The 19,736-nt window shown below is 42.3% G+C and overlaps 1 protein-coding gene across 1 annotated transcript in view; it reads left to right on the top strand.

Annotated features, from left to right (window-relative positions):
* The window catches only part of Fat4 (FAT atypical cadherin 4), a 131,014-nt gene that overhangs the window by 65,862 nt on the left and 45,416 nt on the right, over positions 1 to 19,736 (top strand). Inside the window, exons 5-6 of the mRNA XM_057756879.1 lie at positions 5,507 to 6,429; positions 7,230 to 7,404. Coding sequence (XP_057612862.1) covers positions 5,507 to 6,429; positions 7,230 to 7,404 — 1,098 coding nt within the window. The remainder of the gene's footprint in view (positions 1 to 5,506; positions 6,430 to 7,229; positions 7,405 to 19,736) is intronic.

The following is a 19,736-nucleotide window of genomic DNA, read 5'->3' as shown; positions in this document are numbered from 1 at the left end:
AATGATAATCTATAAATATACATATAAAGGTAGCTATTGGAGTTTTAACTGGAAGATTTTTAAAAAAAGCAATTTGTAATATAATTTTTCATAACTATCACATGATTGATTATAAGTTTATATAGTTAATAAATTATATCTTTAGGTTTTTGCCCTAAATGTTTTAGCAGCATATCAGATCAGTAACTTAGTGGTCAGAGATTGTGTCAGATAAATAGATATATGTGTGTGTACATGTGCATGCAAATTTATTACTCAAACTTTTAAATTTAAGTTTTATAGTTATTGATTTGTTTCGTGTGTGTCTGGATGTGTGGATGCATGTGGCGTGGTGTACGTGTGTGTGGAGGTCAGAAGACAGCTTGCAGAAGTTGGGTCTCTTCTTCCCCTGTGGGTGGGGGACTAGGGTCTCCAGTCCTCCCAGGAAACAGTGTTCTGAACTTGTCAAATGTCACTAAAGGGGAGGACACAGAGGCTCATGGTTCATGCTGCAGTCACTGGGCCTTGGTAGAGGTAAGTCTTCTCCAGTGACTTGGCTGCTTTGTTCTTCTGGTCTTCAGTTTAAACCCTAATATCTGTCTCTGGGTTTTTACTATTTGTGCTACACAGCTTACCCTGTTCAGCCATCTTGCCGGCCCATATGTTGCTTAGACTCGAAAGAGTAAAAGTGCAAAGTAAAAAGAGAAAAAAAAAAGTCTTAAAGAAAAATATTTTTAAGTGAATAACTAAATTATGTATTATTAGATTAAAAGTCTAATAATATTTTGGCAAGTATTTGTGCTTTCATTGACTGGAAAGGCTTGTTTACCTTACAGTATATAATGAAGTTAAGCATTTTAAAAGAGATTCTTTTACTTTAATTTGTGTATATGTGTTGTTGTTGCACAAGTGTGAGTGTTGCATATGTGGGCATTGCACACGTGTGCAAGTGTTGCACACGTGTGCAAGTGTTGCACACGTGTGCAAGTGTTGCATATGTGGGTGTTACACAAGGGTGCAAGTGTTGCACTGTGGGTGCTACACAAGTGTGCAAGCGTTGCATTGTGGGCATTACACAAGTGTGCAAGCGTTGCACATGTGGGTGTTGCACAAGCATGCAAGTGTTGCCCAAGTGTGCAAGTGTTGCATATGTGGGTGTTACACAAGTGTGCAAGTGTCCCCAGAGGCACTAGATCCCGCAGGCATTTGTGGGCTGCCTGAGATGGGAGCTAGAATCTGGAGTCAAGTCCTTACAAAGCTTACATCACTTTTATTTATTCTACCCGTACAAGAACATGAATATGGAGTATTTGCTACATCATGGACACATTCTTGAGTGAAGTTTTCTTGTGGATATGTTCAGAGTATATGTGTTCATGTGTGCATGTGTTTGTGTGGGTGCAGGTCTATACGTGTTTGTGAACATGGAGGACAGCACTTAACTTCTGGCATTAGTCTGCAGGTGCTCTGCACCTTGTTTTGTGAAACAGAGTCTCTCACGGGCTTGAAACTTGACTTGTCTGGCTGGCTGTGGATTCCCAGATTCCATCTGTCTTTGGGTGTCCAGCATGGGACATAGAAGTATGTACCACCATGCCCCTCACTCTTATCTTAGTTCTGGGGATCGAACACAGAGAGAGCTTCATGCTTACAAGTCAAGCAGCTTGCTGCCAGAGTCATACCCACGATCTTGGGGTCAGCTTTCCATGCTGAACAATTTTCTGCCTGGCGCCTATGTGGGTTATGGTCTATTGAGACCCAATATATCCTCTGGAATAAATTTGATTTACCCTCAAAACATTAAATAGAAAGAAATGTGAAAACAGTGAAAAGATACTGGTGCACTTAATTTTTCAAAAGGTTTCAAAATGACTCCTGCCTGTGCAGTCACAAATCATTTCCCCCTCTCTCTCTTTTTTAAGGGTGTTTCCCCCATTTAATTGTGCTGGTTAGAACTGTGAAGGTTTTGAGCCCCTTTTAGCCATTGTTCAGCCTGAATGCTTTTATCAGAGTCATTTCCTGGACCTTGACTTAAAATAGAGGACAGAGTTCCTACTCCTTCTGGATTCAGAGGCTGGAGATAAGGGAGACTTTGTTTGTAAGAACCCAGCACACTCACAGGGAGCGTTTCCTGTGTGTCTGTGAGCTCTCTTGGGGGGCACTCAATTGAACAGGTTCCACTTGGCCCCTGCTCAGAAAGTTCCCGAGCAGGAACACTGCCATCTTCGACAGAAATAATTGTTCTAGGAGAAGGACTTCAGCAATTTATGTCGCCTGTGTACATAATCAGCATTTAAACTTTAACCCTTTCAGTTACATAATCTCTTCAATAAAGCACAAGCCACAGTTCTATTAATATCAATGTGTCTATGAATATAGTTGGCAAGTTTTATATGGGACAAGTTAAAATATTATGACAGTATGTCAAATTACTGTTGTCTTACCCTTCTGGAGACCCACACACCTGAGGCATAGTGGTCATTAGAGGGTGTTCGGAGAGTGACACAAATGTCACCTTTTCGGGATGCTTGCGCCCACTTATCTTTAGTGCATGACTGGACGAGGTCCCAACTGTGTAGTCTAGTTCCCCGATGACCTTGTTCAAAGTGCTCTGTGAAGAAGCATTGTAGCCCTGTCGGAACTGTGTGTCTTTGCCATGTCACAGGCAAGCAAATATTAGCCCCTCACATATAGAAGACAAAATTTATAGATTGTGACTGAGTGCACACATTCATAATCCAGCTATAAAGTTTCAAAATGTATTTCATTACTTATATTTATGTTTTTACATAAGACTCTACAGTTCTTGGGAATAAAATATACAACAAATGCCAATATCATATGTCCACAATCAAATGTACACATATGTTCATCTGTACCTAGCTCCTCGTGACACAGACACACGTACACACCAGCCTAATTCTCAAGAATACTCATAGAACCCTGTGACTTCCAGCAGGCCGAACTTGAATGCTTGGAAAAACAACCCATGACCAGTGTAGTTATCTGCTGGATTGTAAAAGCCCCTAAATACAAATCTGGCATTTTACTCAAAACCAAGACAAAGTATGTATTTGCCTTCTCACTGGTCAGTCACTTGATGCAAAGAGCACGGGGAATGGTGAGATCTTTGAAAATTTCCTGACAGGTCCAGTGTTGAGGTGGCTCTGAGACCCTCTGGGGCCATGTGTATTTCCTAGTATAGACTTCAAGGCCAAGGTTACTTGATGGATTAGACTCTTCGGAGGGAAACAGCCCTTTTTAAAGTGCAGCTCGGTGTTTTCCACTGTCCAGTTCTGTTTTCAGTTCTGAGATAAGACCTGTTCTCACCTTACACTATCTGGTGCAACAGCAGTTACTATTGGTTTCAAAGATCATAGTAATATCTGGTTATCTTAAATGGCATTCCTTAATTTATTTGTGATTATAAATTAAATATAAATGCTTTTATTCTCAGTAATACTTAAAGGTTCACATTTATTAGCTCCCTGGCTGCTGGCTGACCCTTCCTGTCAACCCTTTCCTTTATAGATGGGATCTTTCTGCTCTCTGTGAGGCCGTGAGCCTCTGGCCCACTCTGTTTCCTCTCCACAGCTTAACGTTTACTTGAATGAACACCCAATTAGAACACGGATTCTCAGATCCTTGCTGTAATTGTGTGGTTCTCATAGATCTCCACTGAAGTCACGTAGAATGTCATTAGTGCTTTTAATTTCAATTGATCTTCATTGATCATCTTGTATGTCTATACAGAACTATGTTTTTTATGGTGCTTCTTTGGTATTGTTTTGACTCTCGTGTTTTTGTGATCTCAAGAACAAGGATTCCACGTTTGATTCTGGCCTTTGTGTTAGGAAACCCTAAAAGTGTACTTATGCACTTTATGTAAAAAGCACCTTTACACATTCAGCCACACATCATATCAGGTAGAACCTTTCCAAACCTGGAGAGATGTAAGACATGCTAAAGCATTCAGCAGAGCTGTCTGGTCTGGATTTTCTATCCTTCCTTTTCTTCAGGTGGGTTGATGTGTGGCATCTGAGTTTCAGTTGTTCATATTTTGCTTGTTGTTCAGGCTCCTAAACTTATCACCTCTGCTCCATTCATCTGGAAGAGTCTGCAGTAAACCCCACAGATGTATGGCCACACAGTACAGTCTATGTCTCCAGAGACCTGTGCGTCAAAGTTCACCCAAGAAATGTTAGATCAGTACCTCAGTGCTGACTTCGCCATCTAAATGTGGTTCCTTGTTTGGCACATGGGGAAAGGATGCTAAAGAGAGACCCTCAGATCACAGGGACAGAGTAACAGGACCACACTGGAGGAGAAGGGATTCTTTTACTTCAGTAATTTGCCTGGAAGGGAACCAGAGAACGAAAGGAAGAGAAAGCAAATGGATTCTCAAAGGTTCGCACACCACTGAGGAGAATCTTTCACAAGAGCTAAGCAACTGCTCTAGGAGGCTCTTGGCAAAGAGTAGACATTGTTTCTGGTAGAGAGGACCCAGAGTGCTGAAGAGCTGGAATTTCCCTCAGATGAGATGGGAGAGCCCAGGCGGCACTGTGAGCTGGTCGGGACAATGCTACAATTTCTGAGGCAAAAATCCCATGGCTCTCTATTACTGATGCATATCCAGAGCCTGCCTTTCAATGAGTTATTAAAACATAATGGCAGATATGCTCTCCTCACCTTCTTCGCTACGATCATTTCGGCAACATTTTAAAATGAGTATATAGTCTTAAAATGAACAAGTGTTATATATCAAGAACAAAAATGATGGTATCTAAACATGGACCAGCGACAACAGGAACCTTCTGCCCAAAGTCTTTCATCTATGACTTTACTGCTAACGATTCCTTTAAGGAATACTCTTTCAAATGTTTGAATGTACATAAACCTTGAGAGGGGTTATTTTCTTAAAGGACGTTGCTTGGCCAGATGCTTCGAAGGAATTAAAAAGTATTTATTAGTTCTGACAAGAAATGTAAAAGGAGACTTTAAGCATCCATGACTAATGTCCAACATCAGAACATTTTATTTACCCTTCTCTGAAAACCGGTGTCGCCCTCAATAAATTACCGAAGTTACGAATGTTTAGCTAATAATATAGAAAGTGGGGTTTGTAGTGCTAGGCCCCAGGGAGTTACGTGATAGAAACAAAGAAATGTTTAGAAGGATATCTGCTCTCTGGAACCTTTTCCTCCTCTTGACTTTGGTAATTTAGCATTTCAACATTGCTGTAAGCAACACACCCCGTATAGATCATTTGTACACCAGGCTGTAAATGTCTTTCAAATCAAAAGCTCAAAGGAAAAGAGTCATGCATGCAGCAGTATTTGCGAAGTGTATTTAGCTGTAGGTAAATCACTCACACTCATTTTGAGGGGTTCATGTGGAATCACTCAGAAAATCATTTACGGTGTTTAACATGTCAGAAATGCTCCAGTACGTGTTAGAACCTGTGGTGTGGCTTAGGCTACAACCATCACCTGTTCGATAAGCTTAACTTTGCCTCTCTCACGTCTAGGTGTCAACTCTCAGCTGTCCTACAGCATCGCTTCAGGTGACAGCCTTGGGCAGTTCGCAGTGGATAAGCATGGAGTTCTCAAAACCCTCAAGGCTTTGGACCGGGAAAGCCAGTCCTTCTACAACCTGGTCATTCAGGTCCATGACTCTCCCCAGCCTCCTGCTTCCAGGTTCACAAGCACAGCCCAAGTCTCCATCATCTTGTTAGATGTCAATGATAACCCACCCATGTTTCTTTCCCCCAAACTGACGTACGTTCCAGAAAACACCCCTATTGATACTGTTGTCTTCAAGGCTCAAGCGACAGACCCAGACAGTGGCCCCAACAGCTACATTGAGTACACTCTCCTGAATCCTTTGGGTAACAAGTTCAGCATTGGGACCATCGATGGTGAGGTCCGTCTCACTGGAGAGCTGGACAGAGAGGAAGTTTCCAATTACAGCCTGACAGTGGTAGCCACAGACAAAGGGCAGCCACCCCTGTCCTCCTCTACAGAAGTTGTGGTTATGGTCCTGGACATCAACGATAACAACCCAGTTTTTGCTCAGTCTGTGTACAGGGTGCAGATTAAGGAGAGCACCCTCACCGGCACAGACATAACCCAGGTATCTGCAGCAGACGGTGACGAAGGCACCAACGGGCAGGTGCGCTACAGCATCGTGGCTGGAAACACACATCAGGAGTTCAGGATCGACTCGGTGACGGGAGCCATCACCGTGGCTAAGTCTTTGGACAGAGAGATGACCCCTGCTTACACTTTAACCGTTCAGGCTACGGATCGGGGCAGTAGCCCCAGAACAGATGCTTGCACTGTCTCCATCACTCTACTTGACATGAATGATTTCGTCCCTGTATTTGAGCTGTCTCCGTATTCCGTGAATGTCCCTGAGAATTTAGGGACCCTGCCCAGAACGATTCTTCAGGTCAGTATGTTTAAACACAAATTATACTGTCATTAGACAGCAAAGCAAAAGGCTTTCTTCTTGGACTGTGTTCAGGACCTCCTCCATCCTCTCACTGTCAAGGGGAGATAGACGCAGAGGATCTTCAAAATCGATGCTTATGAACATTGTACCTGCGATTTCGTAATTTCCTTTTTGTATACTCATTTTACCCCCATTTGTTCATTTGAGGAGCATTTTTAAATTGTGTTTTACTATGAGAATAATATTCACACCTAAGATGATGTCAAAATTTGGAAAAGTTAGTTCAAAGCATTATTTTATCTTCCTTCTTTACAAGAAAGAAAAATCGTAATGTACATTCATGGGAAACATTCCTCAAATCCTACTCATTGACTTTATGAATATATATATATATGTATGTATGTATGTATATATATATAGTACATACTATAATTTACAACTTTAAAAAATCTTTAAACTTTGTTTTACATGCATGAATGGTTAACACTCGCACATGTATGTGTATGTTGTATGTGTGCCACATGTATGCTTAGTGCTCAAGCAGGTCAGAAGAGGGCATTGGATCCCTTAAAACTGGAGTTACTGATCGCTGTGAGAAGCCGTGTGGGTGCTGGGAACAGAACCTGGGCCCTTTGTTAGAGCAGCAAATGCTCCTGACCACTGAGCCCGCTCTCCAGTCCTCTATTTTGGAAGCACAACTGTTATCCTTCAAGTTATCCTGCAGTGGTTCATTCGTTTCACATGATAGGTGATTCATGGCAGCTATGCGACTCCTCCCCCCCCCCCCCCCCCCGTAGGTGGTTGCAAGAGATGATGATCAAGGACCGAATAGCCAGCTCTCCTATGTTCTGCTTGGTGGAAATGAAGACAATGCTTTTGCCCTCACGGCCAGTGGAGAGCTTCTGGTGACCCAGAGTCTGGACCGGGAAGCAAGGGATCACTTCGTCCTGGTTGTCACAGCTACTGATTCAGGTGTGTACTGACTAGTTTGCTCGGTTGTGAGTCCGAGCCTCAGGAGCAAATGAATTTAGCTTTATTTGCAACGGAATCCCATTCAGTGACATTTCCTAATGCTTGCAGTAGTTCCTAAATACACTGAATATAGCTAATGAGGTTTCAGTGTGGAATGGTGGGAGAATCCCCACGTCACCAGAGAGGGTGGCTTCTGTACAGGAGAAGTTCCTTGCTGTGACAGCTACCTGAGCCCCTATGAGTGTGACCTTCTACTCCCACACACTGAGTGAGGAGGAATTCGAAGTACTTCAGCTTTGAAAGCATCTAGATAGTTCTAGAAGATTCTGGAGATGAAAAAGTGTCCTGATTTCTTGTTCACTCAGCCTGTGGTTTCTCAGCATCATCACTCTCAAGTGTGTTTACTGAGTCCCAGAGTGTCCAGGAGCCTCTGCCCTGATAAACTTCCGTAGAATAAACCTAATAAAAACTATCTAGCCTTCAGTTTTGGGAAATGGCAGTGACATAAATTGTTTGTCACGTAGCAACAGAATACCTGAGTTTTACAAGCAATGTTATTCTCTACACTGCTTTGTTTTGCTTCATAGACTGTGTTTGTGAACATACAGAACACTTCAAACTAAAATGGAAGCAACTAAACATCCCTAGAGAATATGAATGCCTTGATTGATGGAGTTAGAGCTGCTTAAATATTTGTTGACTAAAAGTTTGAGTTTTCCAAAGATAGTGAATAAATTATAGGATGACTCGTATAAAATTATTTCCTGAGAATAGCTACCTTGTATCCAATGTTTTAATTATATTGATGCATTTAAGGAAAATATTTGTTGAAATGTTCAAGGCGGATTTGCTCAGATAACTGAAATGATACATGCATATAACCACAAGTGCCTGTCTTAGCATATGAAGATATGTATATGCTTTTCATGTGCTATACATACAAGAGTGTCTTTATGGAATATTGAAAGACTCAAATGGGCTCCTTTTACTGTAAAATTTTTATATTAATATGGCATGCTGAAATTCCTGTTGAATATAATCAGTTCCATGCAGTCAGTGTACTGTTTCATGGACCCACTCAAAAACTAGTAGAGGATTTGAGAATTACACTTAGTGACATATTCCAAGGACAATGTCACTCATTTTTAAATGACTGCTACTCTCCTCTTCCCACTCCTGCCTTCCCTTTCTCTTTCTCCCCCCCCCCGTATATTATCCCTTCTATTTTTAGTGTGTATGAATTACCTTGTTATATTATATCAAAGCTTTGAAATCTCAGGGAATGAGGGACAGAAAACAGTGTGTCAGTCACATGCAACTTAATCCAAGTTAATCTGAGACCTGTTTGTGATATCCGTGTTCTGCATCCTTCACAGTCCTCGGGCTCTTTGTGTGAGCATCCTCCCATAAGTCCAGTGGAAATTGCCTGTACCAATCAGCCCTGGAAAAGAGAGACTGAGATCAGTGGAAACTAGTCGGGAGTTGGGTTTTAGAACCAAGGCTTCATTGCTAAACTATTCCAGCCTCAGCTGTCTTCATGCATTGGAGCTGGAAGCATGTGGTCAACCCCATACACTCCCTGGCACACACATATACAGTTTGGGGAAAGGAAGTGGCAGGAACAGAAACTGGATGGAGGAACCTCGCCCCTCAAGTCATCTGTCTCCATGACACTTGCTGTACCGGGAAGACGGTGGACATTCTGGAGTGTAGGAGGGAAATCGGGTCCGGAACTATACTTTGGGGTGATCTGTGATAGGCAAGGCACAGCACACAGAGGATCCTAGGCAGGTGGTCCTAGACGGTATAAGAAAACAGAATGAGCAAACTGTGAGGAGCAAGCCATGAAGCAGCGTTCCTCTGTGGCCTCTGCTTCAGTTCCTGCCTCCAGGTTCCTGTGTTGATTTTCTGCCCTAACTCCCGCAGTCACAGACTGTTATCTGAAAGTAGAAGCTGATCAAAACCCTTTCCTCCTCCAAGTTGCTTCTGGCCATGTTGTTTATCTGGACAACACAAGACAAACATAAAGAGTTCACTAGAATATTTCCAAGCCATTGACAGTCACAGCCTTGATGACCACACCCTGTGCCCAAATAACTTCCACATATACTTATCTATTTAATTTTACATTTTTGAGGATTTTAGACTTGAGTATTGTATTTAGCCCAACCTCTCCCTTTCTAACTCCTCCTGTGCTCCCCCGACTCAATCTCAAGTATACAACCTCTTCTTTCAATATTATCACCACCACACAGATGTTTGAATATAAGCCACTGAATCCACTTAGCATTGCTCATATGTGTAAGTGTTTAGGGCTGACCACTCTTGTATTGGATATGCTATCAGGGACTGGTCCTTGCAGAAAGCTGAGTCTCCCTCTCTCAGTAGCCATGCACTGTCTGTAGGCTCTTCATCTAAGGGTGGCGCCCTTTGAGGTATCCCCCACCCATGTTGCACAGTTAACTGGTAGCAGTGGAAAGGTCTTTTTTTTTTTAAATAATTAAAGGAAATTATACCACTAAGGATGATAATACTCCCCTCAGGAGTCATAGACTAACAAACCCCAGTGGTAGGCATGGGAATGCTCACTTAGAGTTGTTGGTAAGGAAAAGCCAAGGGACACCCAAAACAATACAAACTTTTGTTATTGCCTCAGGGTTGAAGGCAAAACCTCCAACACATTTGACAGGATGAGTAGCCCCACTTTCAAGGAAATACAAAAAAAAATGGTGGTATCAGGTCTCATAAACCACAGCTCACTCCTATGCTCTAGGCTTGAGATCTCTGAAAAGGGACTGAAATGCACGCTTGTTGCTATGATTTAACAGTCAGAACAGTAGGTGACATTAAAAAAATTCAGAAAGAGACGAAGGAGTGAGATCTCAGATGACATGTTGTCAAATTTGTCATGTTCGAAGAATCGAGGAAAAAAGTCAGAATGCTTGTCAGAGAAAAGGTCCAACAGTTTCATTCCGTATCTTGCAAATCGCCTGTTTTTCTCTCTTGAAACTCTAACTTTTTGACAGCCTAGGGCTGCCCAGCTGTGGCCATATGCTAGGAATTGACGCCATAGTGTATAGCTAGGCAGGACTTTAAGCCCTCAACTTTGTCCTCCATTTTCTGACCGAATGTCTGCAAGGCAGTGCATGGAAAAGCTTTCTGTCCAGTCTTCCCGGGAAGCACCGCTCGGCCTTTCAACTTGGGAGAGAGCAAATTTGCCTCACTGAAAAGCCGCGGCAGAACAGGCTGAATAAAGATTCCAGCTCAGCCTTCTTATACCATTAAAATGCTGAACGTGCTGCAGCTGAATTGAACAGGGTATTTGGCTTGTCTGCAGCCACAGATATGGGCATTTTGCCTGCTTTATATGTGTTGATTGTTGGCATTTGTGCTATGTGTTGCTTTCTTTGATGTCTTCTTGAGTATGTGGTATAGCAGAGCAGAGGCCTTCCAAGCCTAGGGTGCTTCCTCATAGAGGAATGAAAGCCATCTTGGCTCTCCTGGCTGAGGAGATCATGTTGACACAGCTAATGTCCTTCACAGGGTTACGTGCGCTGTTTCTAAGTAACCTCCCTTGCAAGGGTTTGCCAGCCATGTTCTCACAGTACAGTACGTAAGACGTCTAAGGTATAATAAACAGTCTGAACAGAGAAGCCAGCACAGTATACTTAAAAGTGTAGTATGGAATGCTAATTTATAAAATGAAAAGCCAGCCTTGGAGTTAAATACACAGACCCTAGTGTTCAGCCTAGGATTAGAGACTTCTTCCATATTTTAGTTCCAATGCTTTGGATACATTGCCTATATCTTATTTACAATGTTAATGCTGGCATATAATTTCTATTGCACAAACAGGTAAAAGACTGGGTTATTAGCTATTCGTATCAGGCCTCATACCTGATGGACGTTTCTCAAGCTTAGTAGACACACAGTAAATGTGACTCCTCCCCACCCCTCTTTGTTGACACAGATAGTGAAGGAAAATTCTTACCATTCTTCATCCAGCTTCCTCTGTTGATTAAGTTTATTAACAAGTGGGCTCTATTCAACAAGGTCCAAAACCGTCAAGTGGATCTCATGATTGTCCTCTCCACCGTGACTCCTCAGCCCATGTGAAGGCAGGGATGACAGCCCCCTCAATGGCTACCTTTTCTCCTGCATGCTGTGCTTGTTATTCTAGAGGCAGCAGATGAGCCTTCGAGATCATAAATTGGATCATTGTACCTCACCGCTGTCGTAAAAAGTCCCCCAATGGTTTCCAAAACTCCTCTGGAGGTTTAGAACATGACAAACTCCACAGGCTCTTTCTGCCTGCGTGATCTCCCCCAAACACTTTCTGTCACCTTCACCCCGAGTAATCATGGCACAGGGGCACCAGCTTCCACTGTTCCCTTCCACCCTTTCATTCCTTACAATAATGTTATTAGTTTCGGTTTTTAGAGTCTCATACAGCCTAGACAGGCCTGGAACTCGCTAAATACCCATGATGACTTTCGCCTTCTGAGTCCTAGTTCTGGAATTACAGACTTATAGCATAAGGCTTAGTTTATGAGGTGCTGGAGACTGAAGCCATGGCTTAGTGCATTCCAGGTCATTATCTTGCACTTAGCTGCATCCCAGCCCCAGCTTGCTAGTTTGAAGCCAGATAACATGTACTCAGAGCACAGAACCTGGCCGCTGCATAGGATTTGAGTTCTTTGCATCTCAGGATCACTAGGGTGACTGCCTGCTGCCGATGCCAGGCTCTCTAGGAAACCCACAGCCTTTCTCCTTCTCTGGGCCTATGCACTTGGGCTCTGTTTGAATTGGGCGCTCATCTGTACTGAGTTTCCTTTTGATTAGTTTCTGTTGTGTTGGCGCAGTGCTTCTCAGCCTTCCTAATGCTGCAGTCCTTAATACAGTTCCTCATGTTGCGATAATCCCACAGCCCTATACTTCTATTGTTGCTACTTTAAAACTTGTCAATTTGCTCCTGTTATAATCCTAATGTGTATATCTATGCTTCCTGATGGTCTTCGGGGGTCATGACCCACAGGCTTACAACTGATGTTCGGGGAACATTTATTTCCTGGTTATTCTGTTACTAGATTTAGGCAAAATGTCAGCTATTCACATGGGACCTCCCTGGCACTAAACTCACGTTTCTCTTCCCCATCAGCCAGGGCCTTGTTTTTCCTACACTTAACAGTTTCTTCCTAATACTGGTTGCTGTCTAGAATCATATGCTTATATAGGACATAACATACCTGAGTGTTTGACTTGTGTTCCTCTTCAATCATTTCACCGTTCTGAGAGAAAGTCGGGTTCCTCTGTGTGCTCAAACAGAATCCCCAGAAACAAAATGGGCGCCTAATCAGATGAGTGGAAATGCGGAAATTGCTTATCAATTACACATTAGCCTGCTATGTGTGGTTTAGGGATTCTAGCTGGATTAAGCAGCTACAGGTCTACCCTTGGCCCAAGAAAGGTCTCACACTCCTGTAGAAGAGTGTCCTCGTCAACTGAGTGCAGAACTGCTGGAAGTACACACATGGAACAGTGAGGGAGGATGGGGACACCATTCAGTCAGCCATCAGTGGAGTAACAGAGGATTCAGTCAGACCACGTCACATCTGCTATCCTGCCATTTGTGTTTATCATATTGTGTATTTAAAGTCCCATTACATTTTGATCAGTAACATATTTGTGAAAAAGCCTTCTGTAAGGAAAAGTGAAGAGTTTAGTAACCCATAACTGGGCTTCAAGGGCTGTCTGCTTGGTCTTGGTTATTCAAACTCATCCCTGTCTTGAAATGCAGTGGGAGTGCCTAAGGCTCAGGCTGCCCTGTGCAAGATGATGGCAGGGTGCTAAGGATCCACAGAGGAAACCGATTGTTTTAAGTGCTTAAAATCCTCCTTGAGCCAAGTCTGGCTCCAGGGGCAGGGGCCATGCCTCTCCCACCAAAGGCTTTGTAGGCTGTTTCCAATTTTTTTTTTGATTTACCACCTCCCAAATTTCATTATAAAAATATCCAATATGCTGAGATAGTGTACATTCTGAACCCCATTCAGGCAATAGTTAATGATTGTATCCATTTTGAAGATACAATCCTCTGGATGTGAACATGGATGGGGAGGTGAAGAAAGTTAAGAAACCAAATAAACAAAGCATGGTTCATACATAGACCATTGGTCTGAGCAAATGTTAAATGTGAAGAGTAAAGATTTTAGGGCAGATAATGCTATTGGTTTCCCTCTGGGACTTGAGATAAGATTCTGTTGCTGAAGTCACCATGTATGCAGGTCATAGAACATGGGGAAGTCAAACTGGTCCACATTTAGAAGCGTCATTCCTACTGGCTAGCTTTATAGAACGGGAAGGAGGAAAACAATAATCCCCAATGTCACCCAGCTATGAACCTTGTGAGTTACAATAATGATTGGATGGACAAGTCACAGCCCATGGAGCATAGTGGCATGAATGTTATGAGAGTCACCATCATTTCAGATTGGATTTAGGGCCTGGCATTGTTACTTTGACCAGGAGTCTGTGCCTAGACAGATCATAAGCCCTAGAAGGGAAACTACTTACTACAATTCTGCTAGATGGACAGAGTCCTAAAATAACTCCTGACTTCCTGCTAGACCCACAAATCAGTGAGATGCTCAAGCCTCACCAGAGAAGCTTCTCCTTAGCAGTTAGCACAGATATCCTTGACTGATCAGTGTGTAGAGAATAAGAGACTGCAGTGCTCAACCCTAAACGGGACATCTATATCATAGCCTTTCTCTCTAGGCTCAGGGGTTTTCATAGCAGACGGCAAAAACAGAAAAGTTAGAGGTGGTGGATGAGCTCAAGGAAGCTGTGTTGTTCTCTGGACCTTACAGGGCAACTGCACATCAACCGTGACAGCTTGCACAAGGCCAGTGCAAGCTTGATCCTGGCAAAATCCCAGTTTAGAAATGGGATCTGGGCATGAAAGGCGCTAGAAGCTGTTGACAATCGATGGCTGTTGTTAGGTTTCTTTGACATGTGATAGTTTGTCACACTCCATGGCAGGCCTCACACCTAGGAGCTGTTGGGCGCCATGAATTGGACTGTATCGATAAAACAAACAAACGAACTACTGAGCCAACACCAAAGCCAAAAGCAAAGTTGGGTGGGAAGGGGGATGGGGTGGATGTGGAAGGAGTTGAGGTAGAGGAGTAAATATCATTGAAATACGTTGTAGGAAACCCTCAGTCAATAAAATATTATTTTAAAAGTTACGAAACAAATATTTTAGTGAAGATTACCCAGAATTATTTTTAGCCATATTTTATTTGTAATATAATAAGAAACCCAGTTTAAGAAGTCTAGTAGATGCTGGATATAGACACTTATTTCTCAGAGAAGCTATTCCGGTGGGTACCCCTTAGGGAATGATGACACTCTGTAGGCGCAGACTCTGTGCACACCTAGTGCTCCTAAGAAGAAGACATAGTCCACCGTCTCATTCACTCACACAATAGCTAGTTAGGTACGTATAATTTTAAAAGTTGATGGTTTCAAAACAAAAGCCCAAACCCTGATTATTAGAGCCACGTCCTTGGGTGGGGTCTGTCCTAGCTGCACACTTTGGGCACTTCTAATGACATCAAGGACAAGTTCCTCCCCGAGATTAACTATTTCCACCTTTGCCCACCACATTCCCTTCTATGGAGTATTTATGAGTTTCTTCTTTGAGGATTGACAGTTTTATTTAATAAAAACACTGACTTAGGGATTAAAAAGTATTTATGACTCTACATCATTAAAAGTGCTCTTATGGGAGTCTATTTGTAAATTAGAATCTCCCATTTACCACCCACATCAGATCAGGAAATATATGTTCAAGGTTTCCGTACAGTACCTCATATATTCATGTTATACTAACATGACACGGCATGTGTGATGTGCTTTGCACATATGTGTAGACAGTTAGGTTGTGGCTTTGCATTTCATAAGAGGATGACATTTATCTGAACATAAAAAAAAATGCCTCATCCCTGATCCCCAAACAGGGAGACTAAGAAAGCACAATAGTTTGACTGTAGCTTTGGCCAGAAAGTTCCACCTCAGAGTGTCCGTGACTGGGCTAATTAATAGGTCTGTGGGGACAAGTGCAGCTATCAGCGTTTCTAATTAAGGACATTCATCATCTGGCTGAAAGATGGAACGGGCTGCATTCTGAGAAGGTGGGGATTGTGTTTTAATGGAGGACAACATGAGTTTGCTAAACTTCACGTGAACAACTCAAAGAATCAAACATCTTATGCCAACTTCCTGGTGAGGACACAGTGACATTTCGATTTAACAATGTTCATCACATTGCTTAGTGGAAGCGCAAGGTCATTGGCTCACAAATGGACCTGCAGTGACAAAGGCTAGGTGGTTTGTACAACCTTACCCATCTGAGGAGGGTTTTACTATTTCAGAAAGGCTGTGTTTTATTGAGTCGGAGGTCACTTTGTTTACATCCAAATAATATTTTTTATTTCTAAAAAGCAAGTTTGGATTTATCCAGGAGTTTAATAATTAATAAATTTTTAATTAATAAATTGAAATGTTTATTTAAAATTCATTTTCTCTCATTTCTAATGAGGGCTTGTATCATGTCTATTAGTAACATAAATATAACAATTAATATATTTAATTTTTTTATATCACCTAGTCTTTAATATTAAAAATTCTTACTGTAGAGAATTTTATTTTCTGGAAATTTAACTGACAAAAATTTAACTTTAAAAATGGTACTGAGTCAGTCCTAGGATTTCCATTTCATGCCATAAGATTAAAACGTAGTAAAGCATCCTGCATTTCACTCTTCTCTGAACTTTGATGTTGTAATAAGAGCAGCGGACTAAGTTCCTAGCACCGGGCCGCCCCCATGGCTTATGCCCCAAAATAATTACACAGAAACTGTATTCTTTTGAACACTGCCTGGCCCATTAGTTCCAGCCTCTTATTGGCTAACTCTTACATATTGATCTAACCCATTTCTAATATTCTGTGTAGTACCACGAGCTGGCTTACCAGGAAAGATCTTAACCTGCGTCTGTCTGGAGTGGGAGAATCATGGCGACTCCCTGACTCAGCTTCTTTCTCCCAGCATTCTGTTCTGTTTACTCCACCCCCCAAGGGCTGGCCTATCAAATGGGCCTAGGCAGTTTTTTTATTAATTAACCAATGAAAGCAACAGATGAATACAAGACCCACCTCCATCACTTTGAAGCTGAGGACACAAGGCTCTGAGAAGAGGAAAGACTGTTGCCAATGTCAAACAAAACTCACAGGTAGACACACACAGCAGATCGTGGCTTGACTGATGAACTCTGTAAGTCTGTACCTTGGTGTTTCCATTGAGTGGTCGAGCAGGTGGAAATCAGTTTGGCCTGATGCTGTTTAATTTTATAAATCTTTATATTTCTTGTAAAACGCACATGCTGTAAGATTTTGATTACTTTGACTGCCCAGGCTACTGATGCACGTGTAGCCACTTGCAAAGCATTGCTATTTCTTTCTGTTTTGTCTCTGTAGAATGCAGCTTGCACTGACAATTCTAAAACATGAACACATGTCAAGTGATAGCCACCTGTATATATTTGGTTTGCTAATACAGGCTCACAGAATGAGTAACTGGTCATAACATAGTGTTTTACAAAACTAAAATAATGCAAAGTTGTTGGTCATATTTGAGGTCGCTCGTGAATTCCATTTGCTATGCTTTCTGGATCCAAGTGTAAACATAACCTGCAAACCTTTGGTGGTGACATGACATGATGAACTTCAGGCCATTTTCCGGGGTGATTTGATAACTGTGAGACAAATAAGCCAGTCTCCCAGGGATAGAAGCAACATCTAGACTCTATGGCATCCAACACACGTGTCATCTCAGGACTCAGCTCACGGAGCTCAGCACACTGCATGATGGCTATCAGGAATGAAAGCAGCTTCACTGAGAAGCAACAGGACAGCAAAATTCTGCTTCTGCCCCCGGCCTTTCCCACTGGGGAAGAATGTGTGTAACGGCGAGGGGCTTACTTAAAAGTTCAGTTTGTGTGCAGTGTAGACGCCAGGGATATGGTCTCATGTATTATACTTATGTATGTTTTCTCGAAGGACCCTTGTGTGAAGCATTGTCTTTTGAAAACCGTCCTTTAAACTCACTTAAACTTCATTTCAATATGCCTGAGCTTCCGGTGCCTCCAGTCATAATGATGGCACAAATTTAATACATTCCCAAATTCAAGAACAGAAAATGTGAATCAGGAGCCAGGTGTAGTGAGCTTTTGCTACATGTTGTCAAAAATCTAGGAACTCTCTTGTAAGTTTATGCACAAGTATAAGTTTATGTGCATATGCATATACAGATAAATACATGAATATTTTTATATACTACATATAATTTTCAAACTGAACTCTGAAATTCCTTTATCTTGTGATTACTGATTGCAACTGGACTTTTGGATTATAATTGGTGTTCTAACTTCTAATTCAAGTGTCCTAGCTCTCATAATTACTGGCTTCTGAGACCTTGCCTTCTATTTGGTTTGTATACTGGGTCCCTTTCATTGGGTCACACTCCGCTGGGTGTGTCTCTCTATCCGCCTCCTCCCCTGATTGTGCTTGCTTCTGATAAATGAGTCCAGATGAGACGGGCGCATCTGGCTTTGTTACAGCACCATTATCAGGTTGTTGAGGCTACACTTTTCCTGGAATGCAGACTCCATTAGGCCTTCTGTGCATGAACAGTTGGAAATCTCTCAGCCTTTAACCTTTGTCCCCAGCTTTGCTCTCTGACCTCAGCCTTAGGGTGTAGCCCACCTAATAAAACATTGCTGCTGAGGTGTTCAGCTCATTGAGCTTCCATCTGCAAGGTCAGTCTGCAGCGTTGACTTCCACTTGTAAAATGAAAGAAATTAAACAGACGGAACATGGGCTTCTGTCATTGTGGACTTTTATAAAGACAAGGAAAAGTTTCTATTTCCCCCACTCGGCTTCCAAGTTGTGGGAAAGCTGCTGAGGGTGAGAGTGGAGGGTAAGTACGAGCAGTAGGGGTGCCATAGTTTGACCTCAGGCTGATGAATGGGGGAAAAGACTGTTGAAAGAATCCATATCTCCCTTTTGTTGTCTGTAGGCTCAAGTTTTGTTCTTTAAAAAAGTCTAATTCTCTACAATTCAGAGAATCAGTAAAATTAAAAACAACATCTGATTCATGTAATATATATTTAAATGAGACTTGTCCACATTAAATAATCATAGATCTGATATTGCAATTTCAATAATAATATTGGGGCCGGAGAGTTGGGTTAGCAGGTAAGAATTCGGAACTGTAGTATTGGGGTGGAGGGTGGCTCCATGGTGTACTGCTCTTCTGATGGGCCTGATTTGCATTCCCAGCACCCAAGTCAGGAGGCTCATAACGCTTACAACTCTGTCCTCTGTGTGCGCGCGCACACACACACACACACACACACTTCACAAAGGTATTACACACACAGGCATACCGGCACATAGATATTCACACATCATAAACATGCAGGCACATAGTCATACACTTCACACATATACACACACAAGACAGTTACCACCCATATACACATCATAAACATGAAGGCACATAGTCATACACATCACACACATACACACACAGGTACTGCATGACAGTCACCACGCACACATACAAATTTAAAAACCTTAATCCCTGATTTTTTTCTCATCTGTTATTGATTGAACAAAGTTGAGAGGGTGGAAATACACACATGGTTATATAGTGGTTTTTATCACTCCGAGAGGAGCCCTTGGCTTGGTACGCGGTCCCACATGGCTTTGGGATCATCTGTGGGAACACTTCTCAGGCCAGGAATACCATCATCGACTCTGCTTGATGTCTCTTTGAAAACCGTCTGGTAAAAGAAGAGAGTTTGGGTTATGAGGACAACGGCATTGAATGTGCAGTTTCTATTCTTTCTGTTCTTGACTAACTCAGAAAGCAGCAGCAGCAGCAGCTGTAGACAATGGAAGACCCTGCTTGCACTGGGTGCTGACTGTGAGTCGCCACTGTGGTAGGTTTCTATGCTGTGAACCGTCAGGATCTTGATAGGCTTAAAGATGCAATGGTCACGTATGGATTCTCCAGGTCATTTCTCAGAGACACCGTGACCTTTGCACACACACAGGGCACATACATACAGGTGAGCAAACACTCATGAACATAAAATAAAAATAAATCTGAAGGATAAGAACAATGAGTAACAAGGAATACATTTAATTGTTTACTGCCCTTTTAGAGTAAGTTCTATTTTTATTCTCTACTTAGCCAACAGCATAAA

The sequence above is a fragment of the Chionomys nivalis genome, chromosome 24, assembly GCF_950005125.1.
Source record: "Chionomys nivalis chromosome 24, mChiNiv1.1, whole genome shotgun sequence".
Classification (NCBI taxonomy): Eukaryota; Metazoa; Chordata; class Mammalia; order Rodentia; family Cricetidae; genus Chionomys; species Chionomys nivalis.
Note: the sequence above shows the minus strand (reverse complement) of the source record. Positions and strands in the feature narration are given on the sequence as shown.